Here is a 20098-nt window from a genome sequence, read left to right on the forward strand (position 1 = left end):
CGGTTGCATTAGTTTCTCAGGAAAAGAGCTCGCAATCAGACAAGGTAGCTGGAATCAGACATGCAGATTTGGGGGGCTGTTGGAAAAGGATCGGATTGCCGTGCTGCGTGGTTTGAATCTGTTGTTGAGGAGGGACAAAACCTTGATACGGTTTGGAAGGTCAAGAAGTAATTTACCTCACTTAGGATTCAGTTAGCAGCTCTTCCAAATAGTCTGGTAAAACGTGTGGCCTCTCCAACAAACCAGCGAAGTTCTGCCTTGTCAGCGTGAAACTGCACATTCCTTCTCTTTATTTGCCGGTTTCCACCTTAAATTTCAAGCCAGTTTATTGACAGTCACTCATCGTCGGATCTCATTCGTTTCACTCTTTCCACTGTAGAGGTTGAAGGGTCAGTATTGTCAGTAAGCTGTTGTGTTTTTAAATCTGGGAAATAACCATAAAGTAAATCAAAGCTATGCTGGACAAGTGTGACGGGTCATAAGACAGGAGACGCGACCCAGGAAGGGTGTGCGGCCATCTGGGTCACCGTTACAGCCAGCGTTGAGCCTCAGCAGGGCCGGCAGCATCCCTGTCACATGACTATTTAGAAGCAGTTCCTTTCCAGGCCCCACAGCGGGGACACACCAGGAGAAGACGCAGTGCTAATGCTGTTTTCCTCGTTAAGGTTCCCATAAAATGGGCCCACCTGGTCCAGTGGGAATGCCCGGGCCAAAAGGCGAGACAGGAGACCCCGGGAGCCCAGGAATTTCTCCTCCAGGACTTTTCGGAGACAAAGGTCCCCCAGGTCCCCCAGGTAAGAATCAGCATGCTTTTCCCTTCTCTCAGTAACTAAATCCAAGCCTTCCAAATGTAATGAGACTAACAACTGAACATGTCCCTTCTCAGGGAGACCTGGACCGCCTGGTCCTGCAGGTGCCCCAGGAAGAGCTCTTAAGGGTGACATTCCGGACCCGGGTCTGCCTGGAGATCAGGGACCTCCTGGCCCCAATGGTCCAAGAGGTATGAGAAGAATCATGGCAAAGGATGGTGATGCCCCTTTCCTTAGATGCTGCCAGCTCTGTAGGGATGGAGGAGCAGAGAGTGGCCGAGTAGAAACCCCTTAGCAGCCCCATCGATTTGGCAGATGGAAACGGGGGGAGTGTGGGCAGTGGCGGGCTCCCAGGACCGGTGCTTAGGCCCCTCACACTTCTGTTTCAACTCCATCGGACCACCTCTGACTCAGAGCAAGCCTTTCCCATTGTCGGCTCGATGCTGAGCGTGAGGGTGCAGGAGTGACAAGCAGGAGGCCATCACGTGGGTCTCAGCGTCCGCACAGAGAGCACTGCTTCTGGCCCAGGGTGATAGGACCCAGGCCTGACTCACACACAGGAACAGTCTCCTCATGTGCTGCTAACATTACGTGTTGTTCCTCGCGTCACTTCACTGGGACAGACTCTAGCCAGTCAATATTTAACAAAGTAAGACTGGACCAGAGATGGTCAGGGGGTTGGAAAAAGAGTGTGGCTCAGTGCAATTTTTTGCCAACTGGCAGGCGATCACATTCCTGCTAGCTCACAGAACTCTTCCAGAGAGACAGAAACCTTAAAATCTTCAGCATTTTAGTAAGGGTAGGATAAATATATAGTTCTCTCTTACACTGAGAAAAATAAAAATGCTCAAAAATGTGCTGAGAAGTTTAGAAGCTAAGTAGGAATTGAATTGGGGCTCAATTCCCATGTGTAGACTCTGGTTTTCAAATAGGATTTTAAATTTAATTGAGCGGATATTCCTTTTTCATCAGCCAGATTTTCTTTAAAGCCTATTATCTCTCTCTCTGTCCACCCATCCATCTACCCATACATTCATGTACCCATCTATCCATTTACCCATCCGTCCATCCATCCATCCATCATCCATCCATCCATCGTGTGAAAGCAGCAGGATGGCAATGCAAGACAAAATCATAAACTGATACTGCCAAAAGGAGTGGCTCTGAAAGGAAGGGAGGCTTTGCTTAGCTCATTTTGTTTAACAGTTACTAACAGACTATTCACACCATTTCTCAACTTGGGCTCCAGTATTAGACATACTGTTTCACCTCTGATACTACTGACTTAGTTATTCTAATTCCTTGCATCCCTTGCTTGTAAGCCATTAAATTCCTTTCCTTAAGAAGCTCGCAGGCAGCCAGCATGCACATTTGACTGAAGGAATCTTTTTTGCCTACTCTCTGTGGTCAGGAATACCCGGGCCTCCAGGGCCCCCTGGGAGGGTTGAACTTCTGAAAGGTGAACCAGGTGACTGTGGTCTGCCGGGGCCTCCAGGTCCCCCAGGCCCACCAGGCCCTCCAGGACGCAAAGGCTTCCCAGGATGTGATGGAAAAGACGGCCAGAAAGGTATGAATGCAAGCGGTTCTTTAAGTAGTACTGGATGACTTTCATTATTTAGCCCTTAAGGGTCTGGGGTGTGCACCACTATGAGGTATTTCTCATTTCCTGTGGAAATAGTGACTACATTTCCAAAATGTCCTGACTTTCCCAGAGTCCTAAAATTTGGGTAATAGTTGGACAAGTAAGAAGAAGAAACACAAGTTCATCTTTAGCCCCTAATAACATACTTGATAATCTTCTAGACAAGAGCTAAACAATAGAAATGTAATGCAAGCTACGTATGTAATTAAAAGATATAGTAGCCACATTTTCAAAGTAAAAAGAAACAAAAGAAATTTTCATACTTTATTTTATTTAACATAATATATTCAAATATTATTTTAACATAAAATCGATATGCGTTCTCAAAGGGATAATTAGGTCTGGCTGTACAAACCTGGTTCTTGTCCCAAATAAGACACTCCTTTCTGCTGCTGAAATCTGGTGTGTATTTTACACTGACGGCACAACACAGCTTGGACTTGCCAGTTTCAAGTGTTCAGTAGCCGCATGTGGTTAGTGGCTTCTGTATTGGACAGTTCAGTTTTAGACTGCTGACTTTGTGTTTTTATAATCACAAAAGAGTCTCCATTACTGAATTCCCCCAGTATTTAAGGCTAAAATATTTATTTTAACTAATTTTTACCTAACTGCTAATGTTTGGGGACCTTAGTTTTTGGTTACGAGAATTTTAGAGAATTATGAGGTTCATAGGACATTTTGTTGAGAAGAGACCAATAAAGCTTATCCATGTTACCTCCCTTATGTCATAAATAAGGAAGCTTGATACCAGAGAAGCAAATGTTGGGCTTCCCTGGTGGCGCGGTGGTTGAGAGTCCGCCTGCCGAGGCAGGGGACACGGGTTCGAGCCCCAGTCCGGGAAGATCCCACATGCCGCGGAGCGGCTGGACCCGTGAGCCATGGCCGCTGAGCCTGCGCGTCCGGAGCCTGTGCTCCGCAGCGGGAGAGGCCACAACAGTGGGAGGCCCGCGTACCGCAAAAAAAAAAAAAGCAAGTGGACTTGGGTTGGGATTCCAGGGAGGGCTTCCCTGGCGTGATCTGCACGCTACAGAATGAGGAGCACTTGCTGGACGGGGGGAAAGGAACAGTATGTGCGAGGCACTGAGTGGCTGGTGTGGCTGAAACTGAGAGAGTGAGGAAGAGGGGGTGGGAACTCAGGGTCGGTGGTCTCCAGACAGTGGAGCATCTTTCCTTATTTTTCCTTTCCGTCGCGGTCCTTTGACTGTCTCCAGAGAAAGTTGAAGATGACTGGGCTCTTCATTCTAATTTAGTTTTGTCTCAGTCATGGAACAATATTCCTTAGTCCGGTTGATGGATAGTTATGTTTCCTTCAGACAGAGGCAGCTCTTCTCCACCTCGCAGAAGAAGCTGGCTTTGCCCTGCATTTTGCTGGAGTGAACCTCTGAATTCAGCCCATTGAGCTGTCATTATCTTTATATTGCTTCCTTCTAGTGCCCTCCTTTTCATGTGTTTGTTTTAGGACCAATGGGATTCCCGGGGCTGCAGGGGCCACCTGGAACTCCTGGGCCACCTGGAGAGAAGGGTTTACCTGGACCTCCAGGCAGACAGGGGCCCTTGGGTCCTCCAGGTAAGCTTCTAATGCCTAGTCATCTCCACCCAGCAACCTCCATACAGTGTTTTGTTGAAATATTTACGATGAGGGTCATCTTTCAGAAGGTAATTATCCTGAAATTACCAGTAAATTCTAATAAGTTAAGCTTTTTCTGATAAAGATTATGTTTATCTCAGGCTGCACTACAAAGTCTCAGGTTTGTTAAACTTATTTATTATCAAAGCAAGTAAGTTTGAAAGTTAGGAGTTGATTTTACATGTACTATTTCTAAGGTAAATATCCATAAATCTGTGTTCCCTCACACAGGAGGCAAAGACTGATTTGATTATCGTATGTGAAGACTGTATAGTCAATTCCTGCCCCCAAATTCCCTCCTATCGATTCTCCTAGATGTTTTATTAAACTTTTCCTGTAAAGTACATTAGTTGCTATGAAGATGAAAGGCTATTCGATGTAAGCTCTGTAGACAACAGGTTTTCATCAGAGAGTCAAAATAAGCAACGAAAAGGTTGGAAGGGCAAACAGACGTGTATTTGAGATTGGCAGAAGTAATACCTTTGAAGATCCTAAATCAATACTATGACAGTATGGTGTCAGTTCAGAATATCTTGCAGTCTCGTAAATGAGCCCTCTAGTCCAAAGAATGAGTACACTGCCCTGCTTTATGATGGATCACAGAACAGCATGATAAAGAACTTATACTGTGATTCACCTCTTACTTCCTTTCTGTGCATAATCTACAAAACTTGGCAAATTAATATGGAATTTTCAGAAGCTTTCGAATGGACGGAATTTCTACATACATTAAATGGGGGCATATTTGCCGTAAGAATTCAACTCGAATTTTATATTGTGCAAGGGAGTTTCACTTCAGGACTTTCTAGATATGAAAACTCCATTAATCATAGATGTTCTTGTCAGTAACATTGATGTGGACTTTTTATGTAAATAAGATGCTGACATTCTACTTGTCATTTCACTTTTGTCCTAATTCACACTTTTATAATCTCTTTCTGCCATATGAAAATCGTTGTGTGGCCTCATTGTGGCTTTGGATCTCTCCAGGCTCCAGAGGTAAGCATTGCTATAAGATGAATCATTTCCTCTAAATCTCATTTGCAGTCATTTCCGTACTTGCCTTTTTCACTGTATGTGTGAGTGCAACTCGTTGCATTTGTTTAGATGGGGTGCTGTAATTATATTAGGTTTTAATGCCTTTGCTTCCTCGTTACAGATATGGTAACCCCATGTTAGAGTGCCCCAATGCTGAGCCTCATTACAGGTTGTCAAGGCGGCGTAGAGACTCAGCTTATAGAATTTCAATTCAGGCACAGAGTATGAGTGCTTTCTCTGTGAAAGTCTACAGTACATACCAACGCAGGTTTCCTTTCTAAATTCTACAATATAAATACAGAGAACGTCCCTAAAATAAGTAGCATCAACAACATGAAAAGCTGGGTCCTTACTACCCAGTAAGGGGCTGTGACGAGCCTTTCCCACCACACCCAAAGTCCACTGTCAAGGAGCAAGTTTCTTTGTGTGTTAAAATGAAAATGCCATTATTCTTTTCAACTAAGTGTTCACTCAATCCTCCACAATGCGAAAGCAACATATGATTTTGTGTCTGGCATTTTTAAAGAGAATAAAAAGAGTTTCTCAAAAGAAGAAAAGAAAAATCGTGAAAGTGTGCATTTCTTCTTTCCAGGCGTCTGTTATTAACCCTAAGGAACGTTGCCCTGAATACAGACACCATTTATTATTTTTAGGGCCCTTACAAGAGATACCTCGGCCCCTTTCTTTCAGCTTCTGGTTTGTCAGAAAGTAAAGAAATGCAAAATCAGAAGTTTAAGAAATCCTGCTATTTTAAATGTTTATATTTTTAAATTACTATTGTATATTTAATGAGTTTCACTTCAGTCCTTTTAGTGTCTCTCTGACTGTATATATAAACTCACTGGAATATAACATCAACATCCTAAATGTGACGTACCAGCCAAATGCCCGCCCATCCTCCACTAACCTGCTTCCTCCCCTCTACCCTCACTGGTGAATTCCCACCATAATGCACCAGATTATCCAGGGAAAGTAGGAAATACCTACATGCATCTCTCTCAAGTCCCTCAGAGCGAAAAAGCCAAGTTTTACATTAAACTGTATGTACTGTAAAAAGGTCTCTAACTTGGTGTCACTTGTGGTTTCACACCATATTTTCGAGGAGGTTAAATTCCAAACAGCTTATAGGGTTCTAGTTCATTTTTCCACAGGCAGAGTAAGTACCGTGTAGACTACATTGTCATTGTGGCCAGGTTTTCTAGGATTTTTTCACTGCTTTATCACTGTCCTTAAAATTATTTTGCACATTTGTATGAATTTTAAGAAAACCATAAGTAATCAATGATGTGTTTTACAATATGTTGCATTTCTTAGAATTCACCACGTAGGTGTTCAGAGTTCTCAGGGAAGGCATTATGGGGTGCGGGTGAAGAGGGCAGTTTTGGAGCAAGGATGTCTTGGAGTTTTATCTAGACTGTGCCACGTAGTAGCTTCGTGACCCTAGGTATGTTGCTTATTTACCTGAGCCTGACTTTTCTTCCCTGTAACCTTCTAATGACAGCAGCACACACACACAGGCTGGGTGGGAACATTCACTCATAAAGCACTTAGCACGAGTTCTGATGCGTGATCCAGTAAGTGTTAGCTGTTAGCATTGTGGCTTAGTGTCATTATTTCTTTTTCCTTGTGAATGTTTGCAGGGTGACTGAATGAAGATTTAGCAAAAAAAAACCAAAACACAGTTTTTAGAGCTGTGAATGTGCCCAAGAAGAAAAAACATATTAAACCTTTAGGGCAGTGGTTCTCTAAATGAGATTCCCCATGTCAGCACCATCAGCTTTACCTGGGCACATGTTAGATATGTAAAATGTTGCCCCGCACCTCCAGACCTACTGACTCAGAAACTCTGGGCTCTAACAAGCCTGACAGATGATTGTGACGTGCTGACGTCAGAACTGCAGCGTTCCGGTGGTGCTTCTTAGCCCTAGCTAATATTGGAATCATCTGGGGAGTTTAAAAAATTAGTAATGCCTGGGTTCCACCCCCAGAGATTCCTTTTTAATTATCTAGATGGGTTGCTGGCAGCGGTATCTTTGAAAAGCTCTGCAGATGGGATTATTGTAAAGTCAAGCTTGAGGGCACTGCCCGGGCCACATCCTATACCAATGAGACCAGTTTTTCTGGAGTGGGATCCAGAAATCTGTATTTTTATAACTCGCCTGGATAATTCCAACATGCACTCAAGGTTGAAAGTCACTGCCTCAGTGCCTCTAGCAGTCCTGAAATTGTCCCCTTGAGTACCAGACACTCTGGAAACCCAGGTGGCTGCAGTGTAGACTGATGAATTAGGGTGATGTTAAGCTGAGTATGAGGAACACACCGGGACCTCTCCCCATGCCACCTGTGGCCAGCTCCTGGTAAGAAACGGCCCAAAGATTGCGGATCCTGTGAAGGTCACCACGTGATCGCTGTCAGGGCCCATCTTCACTATTTCATACTTCTTTTGCTTTCTCTGAGATTCCCATTCACTCACTCATTCAGGCATTCAGTCATTAACAGAAAGCATTCTAGAAGTTTTCACAGTGAACAAGACAAAGCCCCATCTTCACAGAGCTGACACTGGATGCTTGAAGATGCTCGATAACGTTTCAGCGTAGTGTCAGAAGCCCATCCAGCTCGAGACGGCAGAAGGACCTGGTTCATAAGCATTTGAATCCCTCACACAGGTGGTGGTTCTAATTGCAGGTGAACCTGGGCCCCCTGCAGACGTGGATGCTTGCCCCCGAATCCCGGGGCTTCCTGGGGTACCAGGCCCAAGAGGACCAGAAGGAACCATGGGGCTCCCCGGAATGAGAGGCCCCCCAGGACCAGGTATGAACCTCACACTGATTGTTTGTTACTGGCAGCACAGGTTGCTGAAATGAAAATCTGGGTGTTTGCTACGTAGCTTTTGGTATGGAGTCGCAACAACTAGTGGGGATGAAGCAGTGGAAACCTCCTTCCCCTTAAACATCTTCTCTGCATCTGTCCAAAGGTTTAATCATGTAGTAACGGGATCGACACATCCCTTCTGTTGTGATGAGGAACGCCTACTTTAATCTTTTACTTGTGGGCAGCTTTTGGGCATAAGGTATTTCTTTTTTTTTTTTTTTTTTTTTGGCAGTATGCGGGCCTCTCACTGTTGTGGCCTCTCCCGTTGCGGAGCACAGGCTCCGGACGCGCAGGCTCAGCGGCCATGGCTCACGGGCCCAGCCGCTCCGCGGCATGGGGGATCTTCCCGGATCGGGGCACGAACCCGTGTCCCCTGCATCGGCAGGCGGACTCTCAACCACCGCGCCACCAGGGAAGCCCGGGCATGAGGTTTTGAAACCTCTTAGCACCACAGAGTAGATGCTCTGTGAGTAGTCATTATTAGGTGTTGATTTGACCTTGAATTAAAAACAATTGAATTGGGACCCAGTGGAGCAGAACAGCCTACAGGAAGGGAGAAGGAGGTGTATCACTTGGAAGAGGAAAAGGGAAGAGGGGGAGGGTCACGATAAATTATGGCAAAGATCGCGTCATTCATCTAACGGATCTGAGCATTGCTCAGTCATTGTCAGGGTGGCAGGATTCTTATTTAAGTATTTAAACCAAACCATTCCTTTAAAAGGTGCCCTCCCAATGGTTTATTTTCTCTTCATATATCCCCATCTCATTGGGTAATTTACAAAGAGATTAGAGAGTTTAGGCTGGTCATCTAGAGATAACTTATCTTTTTAGACCAGTGGCAGTGCCTGTGGTTCTAGATACCAAATTCTAGAAACAAATGTGCAAATTAGCCTAAGAGGCATGAAACCGTTCCTCTTCCTGGCTTTCCCACTGCCCAGCTGTGGCTCTGGCTCCTTTTGGTTCAGGGCCAAAGAAATTGGAAGTAAAACTGAATTTTGCACCACCTGTTTTTCCTTGTGTTTCCCCAAACTCAAGTAGCTAAGGACCCAAGAGATGTCCCGGTCCGCTGGAGTCTGTGTAGTTCTTGGGTGGCATCCCGAACAGCTCTGGAGCCTTGTTTATGTTAGTATGGGATTCTGTTGTTTGTGTTTGCTGCATTGCATCTGCGTTTGTGCAGTCAGTTAATTGAGTGTGGATGGGAGCAACTTCCTTTAACGGCCCACGGGCGCTGGGAGTTGAGAGTAGTTACTTTTTTTTTTTTGGCACTCTTTGCATGAATAAACCCTTAGTCAGTCAATAAACTCATCACTCAACCTTATTTTAAAACCAAGCTGTCTTGTTGTGTATATATCTGCAATATTGAGGGCTGGTCCCATCCCCCCTTTAAAAAATTAACTTTCAAGTAGAAGATGTGGCCTGTAATGGGTTTCTGCAAATTCATTTCAGAGAATACTTCCAGACCCCCTCTACTCTTTTTTTTTTATATTTATTTATTTTTGGCTGCGTTGGGTCTTCGTTGCTGCGCGCGGGCTCTCTCTAGTTGCGGCGAGCGGGGGCTGCTCTTCATTGTGGTGCGTGGGCTTCTCATTGCAGTGGCTCCTCTTGTTGTGGAGCACAGGCTCTAGGTGCACGGGCTTCAGTAGTTGTGGCACGTGGGCTCAGTATTTGTGGCTCGCAGGCTCTAGAGCGCAGGCTCAGTAGTTGTGGCGCACAGGCTTAGTTGCTCTGCGGCATGTGGGATCTTCCCAGGCCAGGGCTCGAACCATGTACCCCTGCACTGGCAGGCGGATTCTTAACCACTGCGCCACCAGGGAAGTACCCCTCTACTCTTTATAAAATGCAGTACTAGGTGTTGTGGGCAATACAGATGTGAATGAGATGTGGGTCTCACAGCCTCATGGTAGACATAGCTGGCAGATCATAAGTAATTCTAAATAATGGGAAATTATAATTCATGTTTTGAAGGAGTTTCAAGCAAAAGGCATTAGGAAAACGGGTTGGGGAGAGGTAATTCCAGCCTGGAGGATTGCGGGACTCTTAAGACCCCAGCAAGAGCTGGCATTTGAGCAGAGCTTGTAAGGAGAGATTGGACTTTGAGAAACCAGAATTGTCCAACAGGGAGATGGCAGGAGCGCAGTTGGGGCAGGTTGGCCTAATAATCCAGAAACTGAGAACCGGCTACATCTTTGCTGCTCAAAGTGTGGTCTGAGGACCAGTGGCAACTGAGGCCACCCCCCAGACCCACCTAATTAGAATCTGCATTTTAACAAGATCCCCGGAATATTTGTATATACATTCAAGTTTGAGAAACCCTAACTATATTATATGAATGCTGTCCTCAAAAGAGTCAGCTAAGGGTGATGCCTTCTTGAGTGACTCAGTCCTAGCTCTAGGTTAAAGTCACCTGGAGGGGCTTGAAAAAATATTGATGTCCAGGGCTCATCCCAGACCAGCAAAACTCAGAGGGAGACAGGGCCCGAGCATCAGTGTTTTGAGAAAGCTGCCTGGATGACTGTAGCAGGCAGCCAGGGCTGAGACCCATTGCTTCACCCCAATATCATTAGAGACCAGATAGGTAGTTGGGTTCACCTACTGTGGTGGCTTTGGAAAATAACCGAAGAAAGTGACAAAGAAAAAAATCAAATGGGCAAATTCTGCACACTTTAACTTAGTAGTTTTCTTGGGCACATAAAAGATTCTCTCTGCATAGATTGTGAGCTTCTGAAAGAGGGCTGACTGTGTCTGTGGTCCAGGTGTGATCACCTGTCATCTCGAATTCCTCCTGACTTGGGGTCGGATGGGCTTATCCAGCCGCAGGTGGCCACAGAACGGCCGTCTCTGGCTTCCCGTGCCCTCTCCTTACTGACGTCACTGACCCTGCCTGCTGACAGTGGGGACACCCCGAGGCCACCGTTGTGCCACAGAATGTGATTGTTATGTTAAAAAAAAAAGTGCACAGTCCTTCCCGGCAAGCATCACCCACTTTCCCCAGCTGTCTAACAGTGTGGGCTGCACTGCTCTGTGGTTCAGCTTCCCTGGAGCTCCTTTTGGCCCTGCTGTGTACCCGCTCCCAACCCACTGCTTTCTGTGGGGCCCCCTCTTCTCTGATACAGCCCCCAACCCAGCTCCTGTTGTAAAGAACCCTCGTTGCCAGCAATGTATTCCTTGGTCCCCTCTCCCTGTCTGCTCCCACTGGCCACCCTAGATGCATTGGCCGTGCTATCCAGTTACTGAAAAGTGACAGGTATATTCTAAGGGTCTAAAGTGGCCCAGCCGTGATGGACTTGCGTCATCTGTCCTTTTCTGAAGGCGATTCTTTCAGCAGGGTGTGTGGGGCTGTAAAGACCACCCCAAGGTTTGTTGTGAAGGATCAGCTGCCCCTGCAAAGTACCACCTTCGCTTAAAATGACATTGTGGTTTTCTTCCTGTTTTCCCTCAAAACCTCTTTCATTGCTAAGCTGATTTTGTATCCAAGGGCTGCCGCTGAAACCTACATAGAGAAAAACGAAGTTCTGATTCTTTGCTACCCAGTATGAGCGGGTAATGGCCACTCTAATCAAAACCTGAGTCTGTTAAGAGCTCTCGATCACAGAAGGTCTAATGCTTCTCTACTCACACATCTCTTTTTTTTTTTTGCGGTACGCGGGCCTCTCACTGCTGTGGCCTCTCCCGCTGTGGAGCACAGGCTCAGGATGTGCAGGCTCAGCGGCCATGGCTCACGGACCCAGCCGCTCTGCGGCATGTGGGATCTTCCTGGACCGGGGCATGAACCCGCGTCCCCTGCATCGGCAGGCGGACTCTGAACCACTGCACCACCAGGGAAGCCCCACACATCTCTTTGATCTACAACTTTTCCTTCCTGGGTGGCCCTCAAAGGCTGAGACTTCCTGTGATGAACGCAAAAGTGGTTTCCATTCTGGTTTGAACGGTCACTGCCTAATGGACTTCCCAACATCCTGTTGGGAGCGTTTATCTTCTAGTCAACACGTGACTCTCTCAGAGGAGGGACTCCATCCAACATTGCTGGGCTTTTAGACGTAGGTCTGTTCTGTAAAACAAGTTCCAAGTAGAAAGCTCTGGGTACACAACTCGAGTTAACAAAAGCCTTCCTTCCTGACTCTCAGAAACGTCATCTGCTGACAATTTCCCTTTGTCTTCCCCTAAAGGGAGCAAAGCCTCTATTGTAACATCTGGCAGGGAACTCTTTTCCAGACGGGGCGGTGAGCTCGTCGCATGTCCATACTTGGGAAGGAATGTCTGCTGCCTTGTCTGTGATACGCCCATTGCTTCACCGTCTCATTAGCCCTGGGCAGCCCTTTCCAGGATCGCACAGTAGCCACGTGTTGGAATCACCTCGTTGGGTGGGAGAGAAAAGAGTGCTCTGAGCTCACCATGCGGGCTTAGGTTCCTTCCGAGATAACGGATATTCTCTTCGAAGCTGGTGGAAAGAGATGCACCAACTCGCGTACCGCAGTGCCATCCAGGAAGAGGCTTCTGCCCAGTTAGACAGGGGAGGGCGTCCCTCCCCTCCATGGGGAGGAGAGGTTTCCTTTCTCACTTACTGAATGGTGACCATGTAAGAACGTAGTCCAGGCATTGCAGGACGTTCCAAGAGAATTTATGATCCAAGAGGAGACAGAGTGACATCACAGCACCCCGAAAGCCAGGACTGCCCCCGACGCCCACGCTGAACGTAGTGCGACCAGCGTCGGGTGTAGGGGTGGTGGTGGCTGCTGGATGTGGGATGAAAAGAGGAGGTTTGTGGGGGCCACTCTGGCAGGCGATTTTAGGACAAAATGTAAAGGCAGTGACGTTTGGGGGGCATGTACTTCAGATGGCTTTAAGGGTGCCTGTGTGAGAGCGGAGTCGAGTGAGATGTCTGGTCCCCTGAGTACGGCAGGCCCTATGCCACATCCTCAGGTGGCCCCCGCTGCCTTGAAGAACACGTCCCGGCGTGGAAAAGAGGGGCAGCTACTGAAGTGAGCCCTCTTGGACTTAATGGTTGGTTTTAGGCTAATTTGTGGCAGAGAGAGGGATTGGACAGAGAAGACTGATCGAGAAAGGGAGAGAGGGAGAGAGAATAGAGGTAGAGAACAGAAACCTTGAGGGACTCGTGATTCAGGTAATTAGGGGAAGGGCTGCAAAGTCCCCCACAGGCAGGGACCAAATCTGCTACCCAGACCAAAGGAGATCGTGGCTAATGAACTTATGTCGTGGGCCAAAAGGAGCCAAACACTTAAAGAACCGCTCGAGTCTCAGTGTGACGGCTGGCCGCCGAGGCTCCAGGGAACACGCCTGAGCCCTGGTCACCAAGTAGGGTCTGGAGATGGATGGTGCAGCCTCTGCCCTCGGCCTGCCAGGCCTGTTTCCTCACTACACGTGGTCAGCACCATGGCCTTTCTTAGCCTGCGTCTCCCCACTGGTAGCCTGGCATGTGGGAGCACCTCGTCACGTGGCTGCTGTGAAGACTGAACTGGATAATTCACATAAAGGGGTAGCACCTTGTAACCCTCAACAAAGAACTGTTGTTAAAAGTTGCTGCCCTGGGCTTCCCTGGTGGTGCAGTGGTTTGGAGTCCGCCTGCCGATGCAGGGGACACGGGTTTGTGCCCCGGTCCGGGAAGATCCCACATGCCGCGGAGCAGCTGGGCCTGTGAGCCATGGCCACTGAGCCTGCACGTCTGGAGCCTGTGCTCCGCAGCAGGAGAGGCCACAACGGTGAGAGGCCCGCGTACCGCAAAAAAAAAAAAAAAAAAAAATTGCTGCCCTTGCTTTAAATTTAACCTGACTCTCAACTAAATGCTATTAAGTTTTATTCATTCCTCCATTCAGGCTTCCAAAAAATTATTCTTAAGGAAAATATTTAATTACAAAAGCCAGATGTGTTCAATGTTAAAAACAACAACAACAACAAAAAAAAACCCAACCAGGTCAAATATACAAGACTATGAAGAAAATGTGAAAATGTCTCACTCAACACCTCGCTGCTCTGGCTTCAGATCCTGACTCTGCCCATTAATGATTCATTGGCCTTAATTGATCAAGTTACTTGATCTCTTAGAGCCTCAATTACCCCCACTGCCAAGTGGAGACAGTATAACCCCAACTTCAGGTAGCTGCAGGGATGGAATGAGCCAGTGCTGCTTGGTCCAAATGGGAGGCCCAGGGCTGACACGAGGAATCCACGCAGTAAATCCTAGCCTAGTGGGTGTCACATTGCTGTCATCATCACCATTGTGAACTTCCCTGCAGGGTGCAAAGGAGAGCCCGGGCTGGATGGCAGGAGAGGCGAGGATGGCCTTCCAGGGTCCCCTGGGCCTCCGGGACACAAAGGTGACATGGGAGAAGCGGGCTGCCCAGGAGTACCAGGTAAGGAGTTTCGGTTTCTCTTCTTTTCCCTGGCACAGTGGATCTAAGACTGTTTACAAGATCCCCTGGCCTCTTAAGCATTTGCCTTAGACATCCACTCACCAGGCTTTAGGGAGACAAAGCAACAAGAACAGAACAGGATGTGTCCTCCACATTTTAACTGATACTCGACCATCATAAAAACAGGTCAAGCCATTATTTTCCCAAAACGCTGTACATTAACCTAAAAGGCTCTGCCATTTCCCCAGGTAAGCCTGGCATTGGCTGTGTGACTGCCACTGAGAGGCTGTGCTGAAGATCTTGGGGACAGCGGGGGTGGTCTCACATCTACAACTGACTGAATCACTTGGCCTCTGGTTTTCTGAGTTCATTCATCTTAGCATACAGCCATCAATCAACTTATATAGAATACAAGGCTGTTCCTTAAGAGAAATATTTGAGAGTGGGCCTTGGATGAGAAGAGATAAGACTCTACAGAATATAAATTTGAACGATAACACACTAGGCAATATGTTAGGGCCCAAAGGCTCCCAGATACCCTCTCATCTTTGGAGAGTATCTGTCTGGCAGTACCGGGTTACTAATGAGAAGCAGGTGAAGGGGTGGGAGAGGGACTGAGGACGGGGCACTGCAAGAAAATGGAAGCTGCAGTCCAAAAGCAGCAGCTCAGCTTCGGCTCTGTAGAAATTGTTGCCATGTAGAAATGCGGGCTCAACGTTCCCTACACTCTGCTTTTCTAGCCGGAAATCTTAACTCATCAGATCTTGGTAAGTCAAACAAAACACATGAGCACGATGCAGTCCGCGAGCTACCACTTTGTAACTTCTGGTGTATAGATGAGAAGAGCTGCCAGTCTTCCAGAAACAACACATTTTTAAAACACCGTTTGATTTCAGAGTCTAACCTCACTTTTTGCTTTTGGCAATTAGAAGTAGCCACGGGCCTTCTTCCATGGGTCAGCCCTTTAGAGATGCCAAAGGAGAGGCTCCTGCCCACATTCTGTACAACCGTTCATTTCCCACCAGCCACTTCAAGAGTTCTAGAATTCGGCTCTCCTTCCGCCTCCCTCCCTTATAAAAGAAGAGCTACAAAGCCAAACATATGGATTCCAAGCCCTTGTCCTTCTTAGAATGGAACTGACGATATGGCAGAACAATGGGACAGGTCTGGGAGGTGTCAGAAAGACTAACTTTGAGATTCGCCTTTTCAGAGAGCAGGTTCCCAGTCTAGTCGGAGGGGTCTGGGAGATCCTACATGGGGTGTGTCATTCCAGCTCTTTTCTTCTCAGCACTTATCACTTATTAAGTATTTCACAATTTACCTTTCGATTATGCTTACTGTCATTTCTCTTCTTTGAGTAAAATGTAAGCTCTAGGAGGCCAGGGATTTTCATCTGTTTTTATGCTAATGTAAGACAAGCAGCTAGAAGTTGCTTGGAACAGGTCCTTGCTGGATGAGTTGCTGGTGTACATTGCAGTTGTGTGAGGGGGACATTCCTCTCTGCTCCCTGAGTACTTAGCACAGCAGCAGACGGGGTGGTGTTAAGAATGCTTGTTAAACTGAACTCGCTAAATGGCCTTTATTTATTTGTGTTTCTTTATTCCTCCAGGCCCTCCTGGGCCCGTGGGGGATCCTGGGCCCGAAGGGTTCGGCCCTGTATACCCCAGTGGCTTCCTCCTGGTTCTCCACAGTCAGACAGATGGAGAACCCACCTGCCCCGCGGGCATGCCCAGGCTCTGGACTGGGTATAGTCTGTTATACCTGGAAGGACAGGAGAGAGCTCACAATCAAGACCTTGGTACGTAGCTGGCACGCGGTCACCCAGATTCATTGCTTAAGAGCAAAACTTTGGGGTTAGTTTTACGGATTCATCAACATCTTAAACGATCAGTCATCTATGGGATTTTTTTTCTTTTTCAACTACCATGCTAATTCTCAACTAATTCTGTTAAACCTATGATCCTGAGAGGTGCCAAAGCCGCTCATTCTGGCTATAGTTATTATTATCTGACTACTTATTATTAGTTAAAAAAAATAATTCTTAAGGGTAACTCTGATATAAAGTGCAATTTTTATTTCTCAGTGTAAATGATTTGATCAGGATATGGTTGGTTCCTGAGTTTAGATGTAAAATGGTACCCTGGTGGTTATATGGTGTGGCATTAGCCAGCATCAACTCCTCAACCTACGCCAATTTTTAAAATTGAAATACATTTGACATATAACATGATGTAAGTTTAAGGTGTACAAAAGTGTTGATCCGATATATCATAAGATGATTCCACTGTATCGATAGTTGCCACCTCCCTCGTATCACATAACTATCACTTCTTTTTTGTGGTGGGAATAATTAAGATTTAATCCTTAGTAAATTGATGATTAGGATACAACATTGTTGTCTATGTTCATTCCACTGTGCATTAGATCACTAGGACTTATTTATCTACTGTTTGCAAATTTGTACCTTAAGCAACATCAGAACTTTATTCAGGGAGTTACCCTTGGCACTATCTGTCAGTTTTCAATAGTGGATTTGTGAGCCGCAGGAACTGATTTTTAAGCCGAGGGTTGAGTCCCCCCGCCCCCTGGGTGCTGGCACTCGTGGTCTCCCCGAGATAGTGGTGGCTGGAGTGGTGGGTGCAGGAGGGCTGTGCCCACAGGGACAGCTGGTGTTAAGGTGAGTCTCGTCACGGCTCTCATTGGGCTGTGACACCCCCCCCCCAAGTCCATAAGGGTGGTGAAAGGGTGCAGGCCTAGAGGGGCAGCTACTTACATGTGTACCATGGGTCACCTCCCCTGCCCTGGTCTAACCAGAGCCACCATGGCCTCGCTCTGCAGAGCTTTGGGAATAAAATCCAAACTCCTTAACAAGGTGGACAGAGCCTGCATCCTCTGGTCTGATTTACCTTGGGATGCCCTTGAGACAGACCCAGACCTGCTCTCCCCCCCTTCCCCCCAGTGAATTTCTTTGAGTTCTTTGAGCTCCATGCCCCCTTACTACCCCTGGCCCTCTTTACTGCTGTATAAATAGGCCTTTCCTTTGAATGGTCACCACCATCTCCAGACCCGGCCAGATCTTTTTCATAATTCAGGTCCTAGCGTAGAGTCACTTTTTCCAGCCATCCTTCTTGTAAGCCCCAGTGCCTCCACTTCTCAGGGCTTGTGCTGCTGTGTTCCCAGGGCCCGTCTGCCCCTCACGTTCCCCCATCAGGCCGGGCTAGGAGCTTCTTGAAGCTCTCGGGGAAGAGCTGTGCTCACCTCTCCCTCCAGCACCCGGCCTACTGCTTGGCTCCCGAGACAGTGACAAGTGGCCGAGGGAATGCGGGCTGGCCCCTGAGACCGCGGAGGCGGCCCAAGTGGTCAGGGGCACACCGTGCTCTCGCCGCCATAGCAGCAGGCTTTGGCCAGAGCCTCCCGATGCCAGACTGTGTGCGCGCAGATGGGCCGTGTCGGGGAGGCCGCTTCTGCACCCCACACACCATGCTGCTGCCTTCCCTCCCAAGGCCTGGCGGGCTCCTGCCTCCCCATGTTCAGCACGCTGCCCTTCGCCCACTGCAACATCCACCAAGTGTGCCAGTACGCCCGGAGGAACGACAGGTCCTATTGGCTGGCGAGCGCCGCGCCGTTGCCTATGACGCCGCTCTCGGAGGAGGAGATCCGCCCGTACATCAGCCGCTGCGCCGTGTGCGAGGCCCCCGCGCAAGCCGTGGCCGTGCACAGTCAGGACCAGTCTGTCCCGCCGTGTCCGCGGGCCTGGAGGAGCCTCTGGATCGGGTACTCTTTCCTGATGGTGAGCCCCTGCGCGCCCGGCGTCCCTAAGCCCCCTTCCGTCCAGACTGGACCGAAATTCTGAGAGTCCTGTGCAGACCGGACGGCAGTAGGACATGGGGTCACGAAGGCCACCACAGACTATAGCCTGTGGAGATGCAGGGCCACTCTTTTTTCTTATTGTCCATGTTTTTTTTTTTTTTTTAAACTTTGGTAGAATTTGGAAGATGGGTTTGCATCAGCCCTCAGCGAAAGTGGTTTATTGTTGCATGCACACCCCTCACGTCTCCCGCGCCTCCTTTCCTCAGCAGATTGTAGTTTCTCCCTCCTGGGATGATTTTCAGGGAAAATGTAAATCAGGCCCAGACCTCGGCGTGTCACTGGATGGGTAGGGGGTTTTCTGCAGATGTCTGAGCCCTAATTCTCTCTTGTCCGGGTAGCACACAGGCGCTGGGGACCAAGGAGGCGGCCAGGCCCTCATGTCACCCGGCAGCTGCCTGGAGGATTTCAGAGCTGCACCGTTCCTTGAATGCCAAGGACGTCAGGGAACTTGCCACTTTTTTGCAAATGAGTATAGCTTCTGGCTGACAACTGTGAGACCTGACTTGCAGTTTTCCTCAGCACCCTCACCGGACACCTTGAAAGAAAGCCAAGCCCAGCGCCAGAAAATTAGCAGGTGCCAGGTCTGTGTGAAGCACAGCTAGAGAACCTGCCGCTTGTCATCAGGTCACCAAGAGAAATTTGCTAGGAGGTGAAGGCATCCTAGGCTGTGCTAAGAGATTCAGTGGTGCTCATCTTGGACTCCTGGTTTAGCTGTTCCTTCTGTTTCGATGTGGTTGTTCCCACAGTACTGTAATCCCTTCCTCCGTTTGGGACAGATTAAGCAAACGCTACACGTATAGATTTGTTTGGACCTACCAACCTACATGAAACCCGGATATTCTTAGCTGGCTTTATTTAAAAGTATGCTAATTCAGGGGAAGGCAAATAGATGATACAAATTACATTACTGAAAACGTCATTCATTGGTTAATAGCAACTCAAACAATTGAAGTCAATTACTCTGTAATACAGTGGGCTTCTGGATGGATTTTACAGGAAAAAATAAATAGGCCAACAAATGAAACTAGAAAGTAGAGATTTCCTACGTTTCAAAATGATTTCCTCTGTAATCTGTTTTTCCATGCACTTTAATTGTAAAACTATGACCCACGGAGATTAAACAAAAATCCACACAGCCAGCCTGAAGAGTTCATTTCAAAGCAGAATGAATCATTATGCCAGGAAGGACCACGGTCGCTGTATTCCAGAGATGCGACATTAGCATAAAACACATCACAGATGAACATAAAACATTATGTTCTCTTCTGCATTTTTCAGAGAACAGAAACGCCTGCTTTGGCAACCCTTTGGAAAAGTAGCAATTATGGAAAAATATACGTCCAGTGAGGGATTAAGAGTCGAAAAGCTATTAATGAATATTAAGGCAGCGATTCACAAGAATTGACTCCCCACTGCCGTCAACTTCCAAACAGACTGCTTTTGCCCAGTCGGGGTCTGGCTTGTCTTCCAGTGTGCGTGCTAATGGGACTGGAGCCACATGGGGCCATGTTCACATAAAGCATCCTGTTCCCCTCCCTGGGGGCGGCTGCAGAGCTGCCTCACAGAGAGGGCCTGCAACGGACACTTTCCCTCCATCCACATAATGGCATCTCATACGGGGAAGTGACAGAGCTATCATTATGCACTTGGGAGAAAATTAAGGGCCGACTTAATTAAACTTAGGTAAGAAGATTCATTTAAGTCATCATCACCCCATGCCCCCAAAAGACCTAGCACTCTTTTAAATGAAACAAAGATAACCTACAACTTGAATTTTATGTTCCTGTTATTGGTTTTTACAGGAGCATCCTGCTTTTCTAATCTTAAAAACATTCTTATATTTTATATCAGTACTAGAGCAAAGCAGCAGTTT

The 20098-nt window shown here is 47.5% G+C and overlaps 1 protein-coding gene across 1 annotated transcript in view; it reads left to right on the plus strand.

The window, feature by feature from the left end:
• COL4A4 (collagen type IV alpha 4 chain) overlaps nucleotides 1-19442 on the plus strand; it is a gene marked incomplete at its 5' end in the record, with an annotated part of 118387 nt that extends 98945 nt beyond the window's left edge. The window contains 9 exons of the mRNA XM_082658683.1: nucleotides 666-794; nucleotides 887-1000; nucleotides 2221-2376; nucleotides 3911-4018; nucleotides 7802-7927; nucleotides 14239-14355; nucleotides 15965-16153; nucleotides 17859-18145; nucleotides 18564-19442. Of these exons, the coding sequence (XP_082514809.1) occupies nucleotides 666-794; nucleotides 887-1000; nucleotides 2221-2376; nucleotides 3911-4018; nucleotides 7802-7927; nucleotides 14239-14355; nucleotides 15965-16153; nucleotides 17859-18145; nucleotides 18564-18827 (1490 nt within the window). The 3' untranslated portion in view covers nucleotides 18828-19442. The remainder of the gene's footprint in view (nucleotides 1-665; nucleotides 795-886; nucleotides 1001-2220; nucleotides 2377-3910; nucleotides 4019-7801; nucleotides 7928-14238; nucleotides 14356-15964; nucleotides 16154-17858; nucleotides 18146-18563) is intronic.
• Between the last annotated feature and the right edge of the window lie 656 nt (nucleotides 19443-20098).

This window comes from Grampus griseus, assembly GCF_964374135.1.
Source record: "Grampus griseus genome assembly, chromosome: 7".
Classification (NCBI taxonomy): Eukaryota; Metazoa; Chordata; class Mammalia; order Artiodactyla; family Delphinidae; genus Grampus; species Grampus griseus.